Source organism: Pyrgilauda ruficollis, unplaced genomic scaffold (assembly GCF_017590135.1).
Source record: "Pyrgilauda ruficollis isolate IOZ18807 unplaced genomic scaffold, ASM1759013v1 scaffold182, whole genome shotgun sequence".
Taxonomy (NCBI): Eukaryota; Metazoa; Chordata; class Aves; order Passeriformes; family Passeridae; genus Pyrgilauda; species Pyrgilauda ruficollis.
Genome location: NW_024517207.1, coordinates 639,297 through 657,241, shown reverse-complemented (window position 1 = coordinate 657,241; position 17,945 = coordinate 639,297). Strand labels below are relative to the sequence as shown.

The 17,945-nt window shown below is 37.4% G+C and overlaps 1 protein-coding gene across 4 annotated transcripts in view; it reads left to right on the top strand.

Annotated features, from left to right (window-relative positions):
• Positions 1 to 17,945, top strand: part of SBF2 (SET binding factor 2) — a 234,227-nt gene that overhangs the window by 191,418 nt on the left and 24,864 nt on the right. For 2 of the 4 annotated variants that reach the window (XM_041464626.1, XM_041464625.1), the window contains exons 25-31: positions 684 to 829; positions 4,589 to 4,787; positions 6,363 to 6,559; positions 10,493 to 10,630; positions 11,565 to 11,660; positions 14,998 to 15,069; positions 17,502 to 17,686. In XM_041464626.1, coding sequence (XP_041320560.1) covers positions 684 to 829; positions 4,589 to 4,787; positions 6,363 to 6,559; positions 10,493 to 10,630; positions 11,565 to 11,660; positions 14,998 to 15,069; positions 17,502 to 17,686 — 1,033 coding nt within the window. The remainder of the gene's footprint in view (positions 1 to 683; positions 830 to 4,588; positions 4,788 to 6,362; positions 6,560 to 10,492; positions 10,631 to 11,564; positions 11,661 to 14,997; positions 15,070 to 17,501; positions 17,687 to 17,945) is intronic. The other 2 variants (XM_041464627.1, XM_041464628.1) reach the window with 2 other exon arrangements.

Here is a 17,945-nt window from a genome sequence, read left to right as displayed (position 1 = left end):
TTTGAAGGAGCACCTTATTGCATTTTGAAACACACAAAATAGAAGTAGCATCTTGAGCTATGCAACCTCAACATGGAAAGAAGATTAATTGTGTATTACTTTATAATTAGCAGCCTAGCCACTTAAAGCCTGGTGTGAATTCAGATTAATTTTACCCTGTGCATTTGCCCTACTGGTTTTTAATTTAGAGTTTGAGCTTTGGGTCCTCTTCCGAATTTTGTTACACATAAATTTTTACTGGAGCAGCTGCATCATTAGTCTATTCCAGAGTGGTAGCTCCTGTGATTCTCTGTTGTTTAGTGCATTGTTGACACAGGAAATAGAATCCCAAGCTAGTCATGAAATCCTAAAACTCAAATGTAATTTCTATCTTTCCTGCCTTTACTTTGGCAACTTTCTAGGTTTATCACATTACTAGCAAAATAAAAAATCTACAGAAAGATGACCTCTTTAATGATGATATTTATTACCAGTAGAAAAAAAGGACACAAATTTATCTTTAAGTAATACAATTTCTGTTTAAAAATTAACACAGGAAGCAATTTTTCTGAAGTTTATAGTTGTTGTATTAAGTGAAAAACTATTAAATCCATTTTATTTGCGTTCCTTCTAGAAATCTGTAAATGCTATCAGGCAGAATCAGATGAATCTTTCCAAATGCTTTTATTGTTTTGGATTTACAGTACCTTCTCCAAAAGCATTGTGAAGGGAGCAAAACGTGCTGGGAAGATGACAATTGGGCGCCAGTACTTACTGAAGAAGAAAACAGGAACGATAGTGGAGGAGAGAGGGAGCCGGCCTGGCTGGAATGAAGAGGATGATGTCTCTGGTGAGAGTGTGACTTCTTTGTCCATGTTGGTTAATAAATCTGTCCTGTTGTGCTTCCATTCTGGTGTACTGAATGAGAAATGCCTTCAACAAGAAATGGAAGGGTTTTCCTAGACAGGAAAGAGAAGGGTTTTAAATCTGTGCATTTAGTGAGTGTTCTCTTTTGCAATGAGAAGAGGAAGTTGGCTTAATTCAGTGGTACAGCAAAGTACTAGATTGTTTTTTAATTATCAAACTATTTAGATATGGTATCTTTTAGATCATTTTTACATCATGCTAATGGAGATGAAACAGCACAGAAGCATGCTGCAGCTTCCATTTCTCTCTCGACAGCTGACATCTGCACCTAGTCTGTGATGAGGAAGCTGTAACTGGTGAGGTGCAAGAATGAGCAAATTGGAGACTTTTGTGGATGTGGAACTGACAAATGATTTCTGACAGCAGTAGAGCTAATTACTGCTGAAAATACGACTTCCCATATTTTTGGTTGAAATTATTTTGGGGTAGAAGGTAGAAAGAGGTTTGGGCACTTTGTGCAGTTTGTCTGATGGTGTGGAGTTTGGCTTTCCCCAAAAAAGCCTCTTTTCCTCCCATATGCTGCTGTCTGTATATCCTTATCTGCCTCTATATCCTTATCTGGACCACTGCTAATTTATAATAAACCACTAGAGGGAACCAGATTCTCCTGTACATAAACAGGTGTTGTTTTGTCAAAGCATTCTTTCTTTAAAAAAAAACATAGGCATCTCAGATAATGAAGTGTTCTTCAAACACTGATAATTTCTTCCAAACATCAAACAAGCCGAATTTTCCTTTTGAATATTTGGTCACTGAGCAAGGCAGCTCATGTGACTTAGGAACAGATGTATGAGTTGTCTAAAGCAGGAATGAAGCCTCTGTTCTCTCTGAAATGGAAGAAGGCCATTCCAGGCAAGCTTAAAAATACTGTTTCTCTTCTTTTATTCCAGATAAAGTGATGAGAAATAGACAAAAAGAAAGCTTTGGAAAACACAGAGCGTCTTTGGAGTGCTGAAAAGTTACATTCTTGAATTCTTAATTGAATTTCCAGCATCTTCCTGAAGTGCTGAGTTAGCATGTGCTCTGATGTTACATGTTCTTTGGGTCAGAAATAATTCTGCAGGCTGGACCTGGGTGATTTTGGGGTGATTTTGTGTCATTCACGCAGAGACACCAAGCACAGTCATACCTGTGTATTCACAATCTCTTGATGAAGAAGAAGTTTGCAGAGTTTTTGCATTGCTGATACACAAAACAACAATACTCTTCCATGAACACAGGTGCTGTATAAGATTAGTGACAGTCACTTTTTTCCTTCCCTAAAAAAAACCATCTAAAATTATAACTTGTGAGTCTCTAGACCTGCTGCTTTCCAGGTGTCTTGGCTGGGAAGGTGTTCAGGTGACCAAAGGCTGAGTTTGCTGTTCTCTCCATGCAGCACTGGCACATCAGGGACAGGGAGCTGTCAGCAGCAGTGGCTCTGCTCCAGACAGAGTGCAGAGAGCACAGGCAGTAATCACTGCAATTCCTTTTCTGTTGACTGCTGTGGCTTTGGCTTTGTTTTTGACTTGTTTGCAAGTCTCAAAAACTGAAGTATAGGAAACTATGCAGCTCTGCCAACAATGAACTGTCTACAGCAGGTGATGCATTGTCTTGGAAATGTTAAAGATAGGGCTGGAAGGAACTTCATGAGATCAAATAGTCCAACTCTCTGCCCCAAGGCAAGATCAACTTCATCTCTTCCCCATAGGTGTTTGCCTGACTTCTTCTTAAAAGCTTTCAAAGGTGAAGGTTCCACAACTCTAGGAAGCTCTTACCAATACTGAAACCATCCTTTATGCTGGAGAAAACAAGCAATTTTCTGAGATTCAGGACTAAACATCTTCTTGCTGCAATTTAAACGCTTCATTTCTTACTCTGCCACTATATACAGATAGAAGAGATGATTCCTCTCATTCTGATTGCAATACATAATGTATTTGTGATCTATTGTAGTATTTTTCTGTTGTCTTCTCAATGTTAAATCTATGCAGTTCTTTCAGTTCTTTGTTTATTAGTCTTGATGGACTTCTGATCCTCTTCACTGCTCTCTTCTCAGGCTTCTTTAGGTACTCCACATATAACTTGCACTGTGACTTTGAAAACTGGGCACAGTACTGTAGTTATGAGTTGTTGCCAATGAACATCTGATTTCCCTCAAATTCCTCCTCATCTCTTTGTTTTCAGAGTTTAGAATATCTCAATCATTAGTAAATGCTTTTTCTTATACTGGTCATATGGGTGTGTTCAATAAAACCTTCTTTTGAAAACAGTCATATCTCAAGAACAGTAAAACAGAGGGATTATTCCTTAGTTTTTCAAAATCAAATAAATCATGTTAAACTTGAGGCAGCAAAATATCTTCATCTCCCTCTTCAGCTCAAGCACATGAATAGGAGCTCTTATGTTTAGTTTTTTATGCACAGGAGATTGTTTTGCAAAGTCTGATCACCAATATACCTGCCTTCATGGGAGAAAAATCCATTTAGGAAAAACTACTTCACAAAATGCACCCTGATCTTGAGTCAGTTATAGCTTTCCATTCAAAACTGTTAAATACCAAGATTTTGTATGACCCAAAAGAATTATTTCTAAAGCTCATTTAAATTTGTTTCTCATTAGTGCACTTCATACTTCAGCTGTTGTGTGACTTCTTTTTACCATGAAAAATATTAAAAAAGAGGAAAAAGTGGAGACATCCAGAGTGTTCAACTTTATTATTTAGATCAAATAAAGAATTTTTTTTCGCTGAAAGGGCAAAGAAAATTTTTCATTTAGCTTTTATGCAAAAGATGCACAGAAAAAAAAATCATAGAGGTACTACTTCTGTAAATACTGAATGTTGTCTACTGCCAGTAAAATGTTAATTATTGCATAATTTTTATTTTCTAAATAAGTTTAAATTCCAGTTTTATGAAGTCCTGTTTTAAGTTTAAATCCTCATATACTTTTCAGTGCCTCATCCATGAAGAAATAGGTCTCATATGCACATATTTCAATGCTTGAGGTGGTAGCAAGTAACTGATACATGCTGTGAGCAGTAAATCTGCTCTCAGAAGTATTTGGAAATGGTTGAAAGTGTCACTAATAGGCAGGTGGCAGGTTGTGTACAAAGACCTTGCTTGACTTGAATTTCAGAGTAGTTTGAACTTGTGACATAGTTTTTTATCTCTCACGGTTGAAGTTTTTTCTGCTTTGGAGAGGGCAGCTGATATGCTCGGCTGAAGAAAGCTGCTGCCTGACACTGAAACTGAGACATTCAGAACCCAACAGTCATCTCTTGTGAAATTACAACACTGAAACATTTAAAGCCTTAAAAAGATTGTTACCTCTTCTGAAGATAGCTTTTAAAAAATTGTGTAGTTCATTTTTATCTTGAATGTGTAATGAATCTGTAAAGAATTTGTAAATTGGTAAAGAAATTATCTGTCTTCAGTCCAGTTCAAATGAATATATGAGATAACTTTTTCCAGGATTTTAGCTAGAGAGATGTTAGTCATGCCAGTCACAAGCATAGGTAATTTGGTGCTATAATCAGGTTTGCTGACTAAAATACTGGTTTAGTGTTTATAAATTCAGTAAGCTGTGGTTTGCATGTCCTGGACCTTGCCATTCATCACTGGGAGCAGCACAAACTTGTTTGGAAGAAAGTAGCAGTGTTTGCTGGAACTGCTGGCCTCCCCAGCAAGATTATTGCCTTTAGTTTCAGATGACAGCGAGCTGCACACCAGTGGTACCCTGAAAGCATCAGAAAAATCAACCATGGAGCAATTAGTGGAAAGAGCCTGCTTCAGGGACTACCAGCGCTTGGGGCTGGGCACCATCAGCACCAACTCCTCTCGCTCCAAAACAGAATACTTGAGAATAACTGCACTGAACAGGATGTACTCCCTTTGCAGGAGGTGAGTTTGTCAGTTCACTGAAGTAGCTGAAACTAGAGACACATGTATGTATATCTGCATTAATGTGTTTGCATTTAGCATCTCTGCTGTTCCTGAATAAAAAAGCAAGCTTCAGAAGCTATTATAAATATAAATGACTATTTTCTTCAAATTAAAAAGTATGTGTTAGAGTTCACTTCATGAAAGTATTTGCTTTAAAAGTTTGTCATGTGCTGAAAGTCACATGCTGTTTTTTAGCACATCAGTGTTACTAAGTCCTTTCTTTTTATTGTGAAAGCTGATGTAGTTTGCTGACGCTGCCCACAAAAATTCCTTTTAATACAAAAGCCTATCTGCATGAGTCATATCAGAAGACATTTGCATTCTCTAGAGCCAGTTTAGGCTGGTCATTGCTTTCATTATGGACAATGGAATGGCCAGGAAGAAGGGCACAGAAGGAAAATACTAGATCCTTTCTTGTTTTCTAACTTGTCTAGTTAGAATCAATGCAGATGAAGGTCTGAAATCTGTCCATTTTCATTATGCTTTGAACATTATGCAGACAACCCTTTTCTCCCCTAAAACCATGAGGTTTTAATACTCTCTAGGCTTTTTTTGAAAATATAATTAGTATCTGAAAGAATTACAAATCTGAGGATATAAATACTTACCTACTGCTGTATTACTGTGGTTGCTGTGTAGACTGTAAATACCATGTACATTTATTTTGCCTGGGGGCAGTTGAATAGATGTCCAAGAACTGAATTTGCAGAAATAGTGTATATTGTAGAGGGAATATAAGTTATTTAGTAAGCAGCAGATGTTTCTTGTTCCTCATCTTAGTTTCTTCATAACACATGAAATTGGCACTTAAGTTGATTTTTGATTTTTTGGAGGCGATAGAAAATCATATTTCATATTGCTTGAATCCTTCTTTCACTAACATGAACAAAACTGCCATCTTACTGTGTTTTCCATCTTTAAAGGTACTATATCAGTGAATTTTCTAATCTCTCAGTGCACTGCAATGTTTTAACAGAGCACAAAAATGCAGTGTCAAGCACTCTGTTCCAAGGACTCCAACTGTAAAATTTAAATATATTTTTCCATAAACGAAAGACTATTGTTTTCATTGTGATACTTTAGGCAATCTAACATTCTTTCCTTTCAATTCTCGTATTTCATATACAATTGTCAAAATGGAACTACTGCATCATTTGTGTACCTCAAAAATCTGTTTTCTGTCATGCTTAAAAATATGGCTTCATTCTAGAGATAGATAAGAGATGTGCTAAGAAGAAAAATACAACCAAATAACACGTACCTTAAATGGAAAGTGATTAGTGATGAGAGTATTACAATTTTTTCATAAATCACTTTATATTTAAAATTCAGTTTGCTTAAATTAATATATCTGCTAGGCTTGGACTAAAAATTACTTTAAAAATAAAAGTCATTCTATCAGTTAAGGTGTATTTCATTAAGAAGTGTTTTCAGCTTGTAATTGAAGGAATTTGTTTTTGCATTGCTGAGCGTTTTGAAAGCAATTTTAATAGTTTAATCTTTTTTTTTTTTTCCCTTTTGCTGCCAATGCAGCTATCCTGGGCTGCTGGTGGTCCCTCAGTCTGTGCAGGACAGCAGCCTGCAGAGAGTGGCTCGCTGCTACCGCCACAACCGCCTGCCCGTGGTGTGCTGGAAGAACACCAAAAACAGCACTCTGCTCCTCAGGGCTGGGGGCTTCCATGGAAAAAGCGTGGTGGGCCTCTTCAAATCCCAGAACACACATCCCACGGGTGAGTTGGTGCCACCAGGCTCTCTGGAGAAGGAATTTTGCCAGAGGAAAAGCAGTGATTGGGTTGAATCAGAAGTCTCAGGGTATAAGTGGTTATCTCATGTTATTAGTTACTGTGTGTCAAAATCCTGAATGGTACGAAAGCAGGTCAAAAAATGTGAATGAAGCATTTGGGCAGAGACTGGACCAACACAAGATTTATCAGAATACTTAGTTTTTCAGAAGAGTGTAAAATTAGGGTAACATTAATTTTGGAAATAACATTCATTGACTTCCATCGTTCACAGGCAGTGTTTAGGATACTTGTGATTGCCTGGATTTCCATCTCATGCCAATAGCTTTTTCAGAGTTAACTTTATGCCAAGAATGAGTCAGTATTTTCTTTAATCAAACTGATAGTTGTTTAGAAATTATTCCAGAATTAGGCCATAATTTTTCTTGTTGGAGGAAAAGGAAACGTGAGGTCGAATTGGAGTACCAGAAACTTGTTAAGGTATCAAAGAGATTCTTATGTCCTGTTTATATTTGCACTTCTCCCCAGTAATGGCTAAAATGCAACTAAAAGTTTTGACTCTATTCAAGTGTGTTCTATAGAATTTTCCAAAACCTATAAGAAGGATACTGTACACTTATGTACAAGTGCCATAAAAGTAATTTGAAGATCATTATTTAAATATTTTTTACATAGCCCTCCATAATTTTTCCTTCACAGAATACCTTTATGAAAATCATGTTTTTCTTATGTTTAAGAGCAATTTTATCAGACATAATGAGGGGTTTTTTTGTGTATCAAATGCACCGTTAAAATCTCATTATTTCTAAGATATTAGAGTTAGTGTCTGGACTGACTATTAAGGCTAATTTGTGAATCACTAATTATCTGCTGAATATTTATTGCTGCAACATTTATTGAATGTATCTCTGCAGTGTTTTGTGGGAGCTTTTTTTAGTTGGAGTGATGAGCAGTGAAGGCAATGAACTGAAATTTATATAATGTGTTTTTGTTGAAAGGATTAATGAAATGAATCAATGAAGTACTACCAATAGTTGACACAGCAGCTGCCAAAGCTAATGGCTGCACCAGTTTTTCCACATCCTTATGGTGTGAATCCCAGGCATGTCAATTCAAATATTAGTCTTCAACTGATTTAATACTGATTGTCTTGGCTGAAGTACAGATGAGGCATTTTAACCTGGTGCAAATAGAGAATAAATTGAAAAAAAATCTGCAGGACTAATCTCAAAATTATGTAAAGACAAACACTTTGATGTTTTCTGTAGAAGTTTTCTGATGGTTCCTTTTCTTAATTTTATATAAAAGGCTATATATAGACTTTTATATTGCTGTTGCCATATGCCCACCAGAATATTATGGAGTAGATAAATGGATTGACAATAACTGTGTCTGACAGATACCTGCTTCTGGAGTTACTGCTTCTTTTAAAGTGTGAAGAAAATGGAGACATCCCTCAGGAAGGAAAATGGAGACTATTTCTAGGGTGTTTATCTTACTTTTAATGGAGCTGAAGCTTGTTGAAGCAGAAGTGACCAACAAAGGTGGTTGTACACGGCTGCCTCAGCAGGAGCTGTGTGCAGTAAAGAAATGTCTATAATGGAAAATGCATTGTGAAGCAACCTAAGCGGACAAAGAGAATCTGAAGTTAAATTCAAATTGACAAATTCATTCTTTCCTAAATAGGAGTAGGTTTTTGTTGCTCAGTTCTGGGTTGATACAGAGAAACAATGAGAGCCTGCTGGAACTTAGTGAACATTTTTGTGACTTCCTGTTACGTGGGGTATTACGCAAGTTTTCAGAGCATAGTTGGAGGTCAGTGTGTTATATAAGAAGAACAGAACATATTTTTAGAGAAATTATGCACCGTACTTAATTTCTGTGTGGAACCAAACTGCATGTGCAACAGAGTTGTATTTTCTAACGTCTGTCCAAAGAAAAGATTATTAACAGATGTTCAGATAGGAGATGGAGAGTATATGGGTCTTTTGAAATGTTCCTTTGAAACCTGCAAGTTGGTTTCTGAATTACTTTGACCTCTCTGGAAATTGTGTTGCAGAGCACTGTAGTTCTAAATATGACATTCTACACCTAAATTAGCATTTATTGGTCAGCCACCCTATGGAAAGGACATTTAGGTTTCTTGGATGTAGTAACACTATCCAAGAGAACAGTTATCTTGGTTCAGGCTGAATTACTCATTGTATTAGGACTTGTAAGATAAAGATGGAGCAACCTGTGACCAGGCATATGAAGCACACATTAGCATTGCAGGACTAAGCAATGCATTTCTTTCCTGAGACAAAAAAAAATTAAATGGGATAAAATTGCTACTGGGATCCCCATCCCCCATTTTTTGTTAAATCCATGTTTCTGTGGTGACCTTCACATGGGATACAGCACATGAAAGGTGGTGATTTCATGGAAATCCCAGTTCACCTGTGCTGGTAGGGGCAATGCTTTGAGTCACCTCTGTATGCTGCTGTGATGGGATGAGCTGTGGTGAGGATGAAGGGGCACATTTTCCATCTCTAAACCATCACAAGGGCATTTTTGCCCTCAGTCTTGAATTCTGATTTCTGCTTGGTCCAATGACAGACTTTGATGTAAGTCAAGCTTTTTTTCTAAAACACACACAATACTCTTCACAAAATAAACCTGTGCAAGTGTTATAGACATTATCCTGTCATTTAGACAGCTTTTAGTTTAACTAAATTGTTAAGACCTAAATTGACTTTTTATAATATTATTTCTAGGGCTAGGGGACCCAGAGATCATTCCAGTAGATTTCAAGATGTGTAAATCCTGCTTAGGAATAGAAGAGAAAATAATGTTCCTGCTCAGGCTTTTTCCACTTGGCCAGAAAGAAACAGCATGATGTATCCTGCAGGAAACATCATTACTTCCTAATTGTACTTTCAATTCAGATACTTATTTCTATCTTGAAATTTCTTTTGCCACCTCTAGCTAATTAGCTTACTGTCTATTAGTCTCCAGCATAGAATCTGATTGGATCATCATTGGAGAAGACCGTTTACAAATTAGTGTTGTGTTTTGTCACGATGTGCTCAATCAAATTCCTTGACTCTGTCTCTTCTTCTAAATGTTGGCTCTTGTGAGAAAGATACCAAATCCTGGTTTAAGCAGCTATGAAACTTTTGCCCTATAGTAAGTCCAAAGATGGCTGCAATAAACTGTAATTCCAACAATTTTGTTTGGCATTTGAAAAAATATAAACTGATTCATTGATATTGAACACTATTTTGTCATCATGGCCCAGGACTCCTCTCCTTAGGTCCTTGCACCTGGACACAATGGGTGGACTTCATGGTTGGGATCCCACAGTGATTTGGATTATTTGTTTGTCTTATTTTTGAGGGTTTTTTCCCTTGGTTCTGAGTTTTGTTAATGATTTCTGAACTTTTTAAATGGGCACTGTATCCTAAGGAACCTCCAAGTACAGGTAAGTAACCTTCCTTTTCTGGAATCAGGAAGAGCTGATTGAGTATGGTTTTAACTTACTTTTGTTAAAGAAACAGTTCTGTCTGTTCTCTGCACATTTTGCTGACAAGCAGCACAAACTTAGAAATGTTACTTTTCATTTGGAGACTGAAGGGAAAGCTGCATGATCTTCACTCAGTTTGTGCTGATGTTATGGCTAGTGATGAATGGTTTAAGTAGTGACCATGAGGTGAAAGTTTCAGAAGTTCAGCTTTGTGTGGAATGCAAGAGGACATTGCTGGATCCTGCTGTGCAGCCAGGTGATGAACAGCTTGTCATCAAAGGAGAGGCTTTTTGAACCTTTGACAGACAAACTAAGACATTTTCAATGCTCTGCTTTACACAGTAAGCCTTTTATTCTGTGTATTTACAAATTGTATTTTTCTTTCTTAATGCATTCCATTCTTGTTGTGACTCTAGCCCCCAGTTCTCTAGAATCTTCAAGCAGTATAGAGCAGGAGAAATACCTTCAAGCCTTGCTGAATGTGATATCCGTCCACTGCAAAAGGAATGGCGGCAATACCCTCACTGTCAGCCCAACCATTGCTCTGTCTCCAGGTAAAACTCCTTTGTACAGTGCTTTTCTCTGGCTAAGCTGAGACTTTTCTCTGATTTAGTGATAGTTCAGTGTTCCATATGAATTCTGTTGTTTCTTTATTGTTAGGCTTTCCAGGTAGCCTGTTCACTCTTAGTTTCAATGAATATGTTTCTGTGTAAAGGATGTTTATAATCTTTCCTGAAATACTTTTCAATATTAATCTGGCAGTAAAGTCTTTTATAACTAATAAACTGCATTTTGAATAAAAGACTACCAGATTTAAAAGGATGCAAAATTTGCTCTGTTTTATATAATAAGACAAAATCTGCTGTTTTGTATAATGAGGAAGTGTGAGGTTGCAAGATCAGAACAGATGACATTGTTTAGCTGCAGCAGCAATGGAAGGCATAGAGGCCTCTTTAAGTTTTACCTATTCATAGTAGGTTTCTACTTATGTAATTCCCAAATAGAGCTCTTTTTTGCAGTGAAAAATCTTTCAAAACACCCTATTTGAGTTATGCCTAGGTGGAGCCATGAAGAAATTAATCCATGGTTTTTTTCAGTTATTTTATGATGAAAAATGGTGAGGTTTAGGTGAGGGTAACCCCAACATGTCAGGAAGGACTGTGTGACTTGAAATTGTGTCTGTCTTGTCTTACTCAGTTGTAATTGACCTAATACTGCCAAACAGTGGCTTTTCTTGTAAAGTAACACCATCCAAGTGTGTGTGCCTTGCTTCATTTATTGTAAAATATGTTGATTGCTTAGCTGTATCTAACACCTCCATACTGTTGCCAATGTACACATTTGTGTTAAAAACTAAATCTAAAGTACAAAATTGGCAAGAATTAGCTGTATTGGGTGAAAAAGGGCATTTTATCAGTCATATTAAGTATTAGTCTGGTTAACACTGTAGCTTTTTTAATCTTCTATTCTTTTTTTGGCTGACTTTAGGCACTGAAACGAGGGCTTCAAGAATGTCCACTGTGTTTAAGCAGGTAGTGCCAGGACATTTGGATGTAAATCTATCCAATAGCTTTGCTCGAGGAGGTTAGTAAGACTAGCTCAAAGTCTATTATTTGAAGTAATAAATGATGAAAACTGTTAGTGAAATAAAAATAATTGTACTCTTTATTGATTTGTTGCTCTGTGAAACAACAAAACAGAAATTAGATTGGCCTCAGTCTACAACATTATCTAATTTCTGTTCAAATCCTTTACTTACCACTGAAATAAAGTTGGTTTCATGTTGCAATTAGTGAAAAATTAAGCACTCAGATAGGGATTATGTTTCTGAATAATTTGGGATTCATCCATATTTTTGTCTATGTATGGCCTGAAAATGCATATTTTTATATAAGAATTTTATAGACTCTAGAATCTGCACTTACAAATCATTCCAAGATATGTCTGAAGCTTTGCTGATGCTTCATAATGTTACAAGAAATCTGTGAATAATTTTACTCTAAGTAGTAGGGAGTTATGTGGCTAGGTGTAGTAGGGAGGGAGATACAGTGCATTTTTTGGAAATAGTTATTCCTAGATACAGGGGCTCATCAGTGCCATTTCTACAAGAACATTTCTTTCTGTTAGAGGGATTCCATCTACTTCTACACTTCTAGTTTGATGAAGTTGTGATTTTTTTTTTTAATGTGCAACATGTGCATAAATTAGTGCACCAAATTTCTTAAATATAGGTTTACTAAAATAGGGATTAATCTGTTCCATAAAGGAGAGCATTTTATATTTGATGCATTACCTTTCAGCCATGAGGGCTCCTTTGACAGATATTTCTAAGCATCTAAATGCTGGTTTTCTTCTCATTAGATACTTTTAGCATCTGAAGTTAATTAGGTTTACATTCACCTGCTGAAGTCCATTGCAACCTAAATCTACTTGTGGGATGCAAAACCTACAGTTCATATGAGGAAGGATAAAAATGTTTTATAGAGAAAAACTTTCAGAAGAGATGGGATGGGATTATGGAAATAAAGGAAGGAATAACAGAGAGGGAGGGAGAAAGGAAAATGTTCAGGGATGTGTAGGGAAGTGTTGAGAGAATTGTGGCAGAAGGGAAGAGAGGAAGGGCAGGAGAGGACACGGGGATCACCAAAGACTGGGGAATTTTCATCAATCATAGGAATTGTGTGCATTTTCATGAATCATAGTCAATGCATACTTCTTATGTGAGAGTTTTGTTTGTGTTCTGTGCCCACTGTGCTGCTCCTGTGCTGTAGCTGGACACAGCTGGTGATGTGGGTGAGGAGGGCAGCAGGGACTGGAGGCTGTGGCTGTTGGGTGAGTGGGGCTGTGCCCAGCCTGGCTGAGCCCTGCAGCACAAAAACACCAACAGCCCGGTGCTGCTGAGGGCAGGGAAGGGGCGGCAGATAAGTCAGGGAAAGCTCTCTGGTTGCTGGGTGGAAGTTGTCCTTTGAAGATAAAGGGGTTACTGAAATAACTGCTGCTGGTTTCTAGGATTAGAGTTGGTGCTAAGTGTGATGGGATGAGTTTGTTGCTACTCAAAGAAGAAAAAAGGAGCCTGAAGGCAGTGTTAGGTCACAGACATGTTGTTTTATTGGACGTTGGAGTCCCTTGGCTGAATTTCAGCAGTAATCAGGAGGAGGGCAGGGAAGTTATCTTGTGTCTTGCTGGATCTCTGCCACACCTGCCCTGTGTATCTGAAAGGTGTCTGCTCACAGCTCAGCAGGACACAGGAGGACTTGGCTGAAACATGAGAATGTTTGACAAGTACAGTGGGAGCCCTAGGGAAGGTGAGAAGTTGACAGGGGAAGAGGGAACAGAGAAAGGGAATATCTCCCTGGAGAGAAGTAAACACTAGGGGTTTTACTAGATTAGCAGATACAATTCTTTTAGAAGAAATTTAAAAATACACAGAGTATATAAAATCTCTAAAATTGTTCTCAAATCCATTATCACAAAGTTCCTCACTGCTTTGTCTCAGCTAGATGCATTTCACATGTGAAGCAGCAAGCAGCTATGGATTATACACTGTGCAAAATACAATAGCAGTGGTTTTGTGGTTTGGATTCTGGACCACTCTTTCCTTTCCTTGTGTTTATTATCACACATACCAAAGCTCAAAAACCAGGTTCAGCTATGATACACCAGTAAAAAATTACATTTTCTATTTTTTTGTGCCAGACAATGTATTTGTAATACATATAATCTTAAAATATAAGTTAGAATAAATGTTCCAGTGCATGAACAGTATTTCTAATTTTTTTAAACCATTATTGTTCTGAACACTCATCAGTTGTTCTGAATATTTGTGTCTGTGTCAAGTATGATTTTTTACTGTATCTGGAACATTGTCACGAAGCATCTGCCCAAAGCTCAGTCAAGTTGGTTTTGATCTGAAATATTTGGTCAAATACTTATGTTTCATAATATATTTTCATTCTTTGACCTTTTCTTGGTCGATACTTTTCATGAGAATTGTAAGTTCACTCAAAAGCCATAGCTTTTCCTCTTCCTTCCTTTGTAAGTATAATGTGGTTCTGCAGAGCAGGACTTCTTACCTGGCATTGCTGTGTAATTTAGCAGAATAAGAAGTTTCCTCAGTATGTTTTGCCACTATTGGAGAAATACTAGGATATTTATAATTAAAAAATACAGACCCAGCTCAGAGAATTACTTCCAAATCAGGAAACATTACCATTTTGAGTATGATTTAATAGAATATTTGTATTAAAAGGACTCAGTTATGTTGATGTGGGTTTTGAGCCAAAGATAAATGCACTGATAAACACATAAGGCTCCCACAGAAAAAGATGATTTTTGCAAGGAGAGAGAAGATCTCTTTCTGTGGTAGATATTACGTTTTCTAAATTCTATACTTGTACACAGGCTTTTAAAGATGTTTGTGGGTGGACAGAACTAATATCTTGCCTTCTGCTTTAATTTTGAGGTCCATCGAATTCTACACTTAATGTCTCTAGACTAAACCATCTTTTTATAACAAGCATTAATGTTGGGATTTTTAATTAAACTGACTTTCAGCTGGATAGAAACTTTCAATAAATTATTCAACAGAATGATTTAATTACATTTCCTTTGGTATTATAATTATGGAAACACATGGTGGCTTTGCAACATGTCTGAAGCTATTGCAATGACAATGGAAATTATTCCTGTTTGATAAATGGCTGCCTCCTTCCCATTTTATATTGGTTTTGTGGCTTGATTGATGTTTTGTCTTGTGATGCCTGAGATTCGTGCTGTCTGATAAATCATGTACTATAAAGAAATGCAATATATACCAGATCTTTGGAAATTAATAAGTAACCCTTTTCTTCTCTCCTGCAATGTGTTTCGCTGCAATGTGCATTCCATTCCTCCTCCTTCTGTCTTAACTGTTATCTGCCAGTGCTTGGGCACAGGGATAAATGTTTCACTCATTCCAATTCCAAACCAGCAACTAAGGAAAGAGTCCACCAAGGTACTGTATTCTGTGTCCTGAAAGCCCATTCCTTTCTACCATCTTCTGCTACTATGTCTTAATTCATTCTAAAGTGATACTGACAGAAAGCCTTGTTCCTGCATTAACAAAATTTTAGCTCAGTCTTGTGGATTTTTTGTGTTTGGAGGTTTTTTGCCCATTGAATGTATGCACAGTGACTGTGATGTAACCCCAGAGTGATATGTAGAAAATTTTCTGCGTGAAAATTTTAAACAGCTAAAAATCAGTTCTGGAAAAGAGTTTGGTATTCCTACTGCTTTCAGAAAATAGCTAAGAAACACTTATCTAGTCAATGAATTTCTTTCCATAGTTATTAATGTTAATGAACAGGGGGAAATGGATTACTGTCAAATCAGAAAGTCATAATACAGTAATACATAAGATACTGCTAACAAAAATAAAGTAGTAGGCAAAAGTACAGTAGAAACACAATTGTGCCTTTTAATCACTGCTGTCCATGCTGGCAAACATGTTCATCTGCATGTATTTGTAGCCAGTTTTGTTGTTTTTGATGTGCCACAAGTGCTGATGATGAATGCATTTGTGAAATGCTCCAGAGCGTCACTGTGTATTTTTGTACTCTTCATCTTTGGGGACAGCAGTTTGTGTTGGAAATCTTTCATACCAAATGAATGAGAACTTCTTCCTCTTATTAAGTATTTGCTGTGATTTCTGCTTGCTAAAGTCTCTATTATTTCATGTGTGGTAGCTGAGACATGGAATAAAAGTTTGTACTAAACACACTCCTTTAGTGCTTGAGGTGTTTATAGAAGTGGCTGGCTGTGAAGTGGGAGCTTTTGAGAGGTGTTACTGCCCAGAACTCCTTGCCAGCCACTCCGAGTTGCTGCAGTTCATCTCCTCACATCTCAGACTAGCAGCCAGACAGGCAGACAAGCTAAGCTGTACAGACAAGTCCCTGTTGAGAGTTACTGTACAGAATTATTTTTTAATAGAAACACAATTCTGCTTCTAAAAAAATAAGAGTAAAATTATTTTGCTGGTTGAGCTATCTCAGTGGGATTTATTGTTATCTGCATCTTTTTTCTTCTGTGCAAGAAATGTTAACTATGCACATTGTTGGATTTTCCTGAAGAGGGCTGGGTGTTGGTCCTATGGTATCTAAATTTCTAGTACTGTGAGGTATTTCTGGTGCCTCTTTTGGATATCTTGCTTCACAGATTTATGGACAAGAGTCTCTTCTGATAATCTGATTTACTGCATATTGGGATAAGGAATTTCACACTGCCATTTGGACGCCAAATTTAGTGTACTTTAAGGGATTTGATTTTCAAGTAGTGCTATTCATACTCTGAGAATCCAATACCTTTCACATGCCTCACATTGCACACACAAAAACAATCCCACAATATCCTGGTTATTAATTGAGGTACAAGAAACAGAAAAATATTTACTGCTTGTCTTTTCTTCTAGCACTAAACAGCACTTGGCAATCTGATTTTAAAAATCAGATTAAAAATCACTACTTCCTTATGTTAAAATCAAGCATGAGATGAGAGCATGGCTGTGTGCTGCAGAATTCCTCTCCCTGGCAGTGCCAGTGGAGCTGTGGACACTGCAGACTCAGTGCTGCTGGGCTGTTGCTGTGATGCCATTCTACAGTAAAACAGGCGACCCCCGAGCATGGAATGATTGGCTCTGACTCTGCTGCTTCAGAATGCTGAACAATTGCTTTATTAAAACTATATTAGATTACATTATACTATGCTATATTAAAGAGATGCATACTACACTATACTGAATTACATACTAAAGAAAAACCTGTGACTGGCTTGAGGCTGCCAGGACACAGCTTTGACCCAATAGGCCAATTAATATAAACAACCTTCACCAGAATCCAATTAAGAACTCCCTTCAGGTAAACGACCTTCTTAACACATTCTACATGTGCAGAAACAACAGGAGCAGCAAGTAGGGATAAGAATAGTTTTCTTCTCTCTGTGTTTCTCCAGGAAAAAGCCCTGAGAGAGAGAATTATGTCTCTCTGTTCAGAGAGTGTGGATGCCACACCATCCAAGGATCGCTGCTTCCACATCCCACTGCACTTCATGTTGTTGCCAGCTTTGGGATTTCTGCACTTTCCTGGTTTCTGTCCCTATAGGAAGTTCATTTCCATGCACTTACACAGACATTGGTGTTTGCAAATTGTGTCACTGATATCACAGCAACTCTTTTCTCTACAGTAGAAAGCAGAGTCAGATGAGAGTCTGAGGTTAAACAATGCAGTAGGATGGTTTTGACAATTTTTGTTACAAATCTCTTTCTTTCCAGTTCATGCTGTTAATTATGTCCTGTGAGGGATGCATGTGACATGTTTAAGCATATGTCTCAGTAATTATGATCTCCAGTGCCTCACACAAAATGTTTTTTACCTATTCTTCATCCTTATGAAGGTGTATGGGCGAGTCTTCGTTCAAGCAACCGATTTATCAACACCCAGACTCCATTCGTTGATGTTGGTGCAAGGCTTGCAGGGAAGGATAACCCCCCTCCCTACAGCAGCAGCTCCTTTCTGCAAAGTCAGCTGCTGAGAAGACAAGCAGCCCTCTACATATTTGGAGAAAAATCTCAGTTACGGGTAATGACGGTTTAATTTTTTTCATGTGTGATGTAGTTTTAATTTAGTTGAGTTTAATTATTCTCATGTTGTTACAAACAGTAAATGGTATTCAAGATAAGATGGAAATATGTAATGAAGGAAACAAAAATGTTGTTAGCTGGGAAAGCAATTAACAGAGAAGGAAACCTTCATGACTGTGGGCAGCACTAAACTCACATAAAGCCAAATTGATGAGAATAAGGCCAGCCCAGAACTCCTGATTTGATTACCTGGAGAG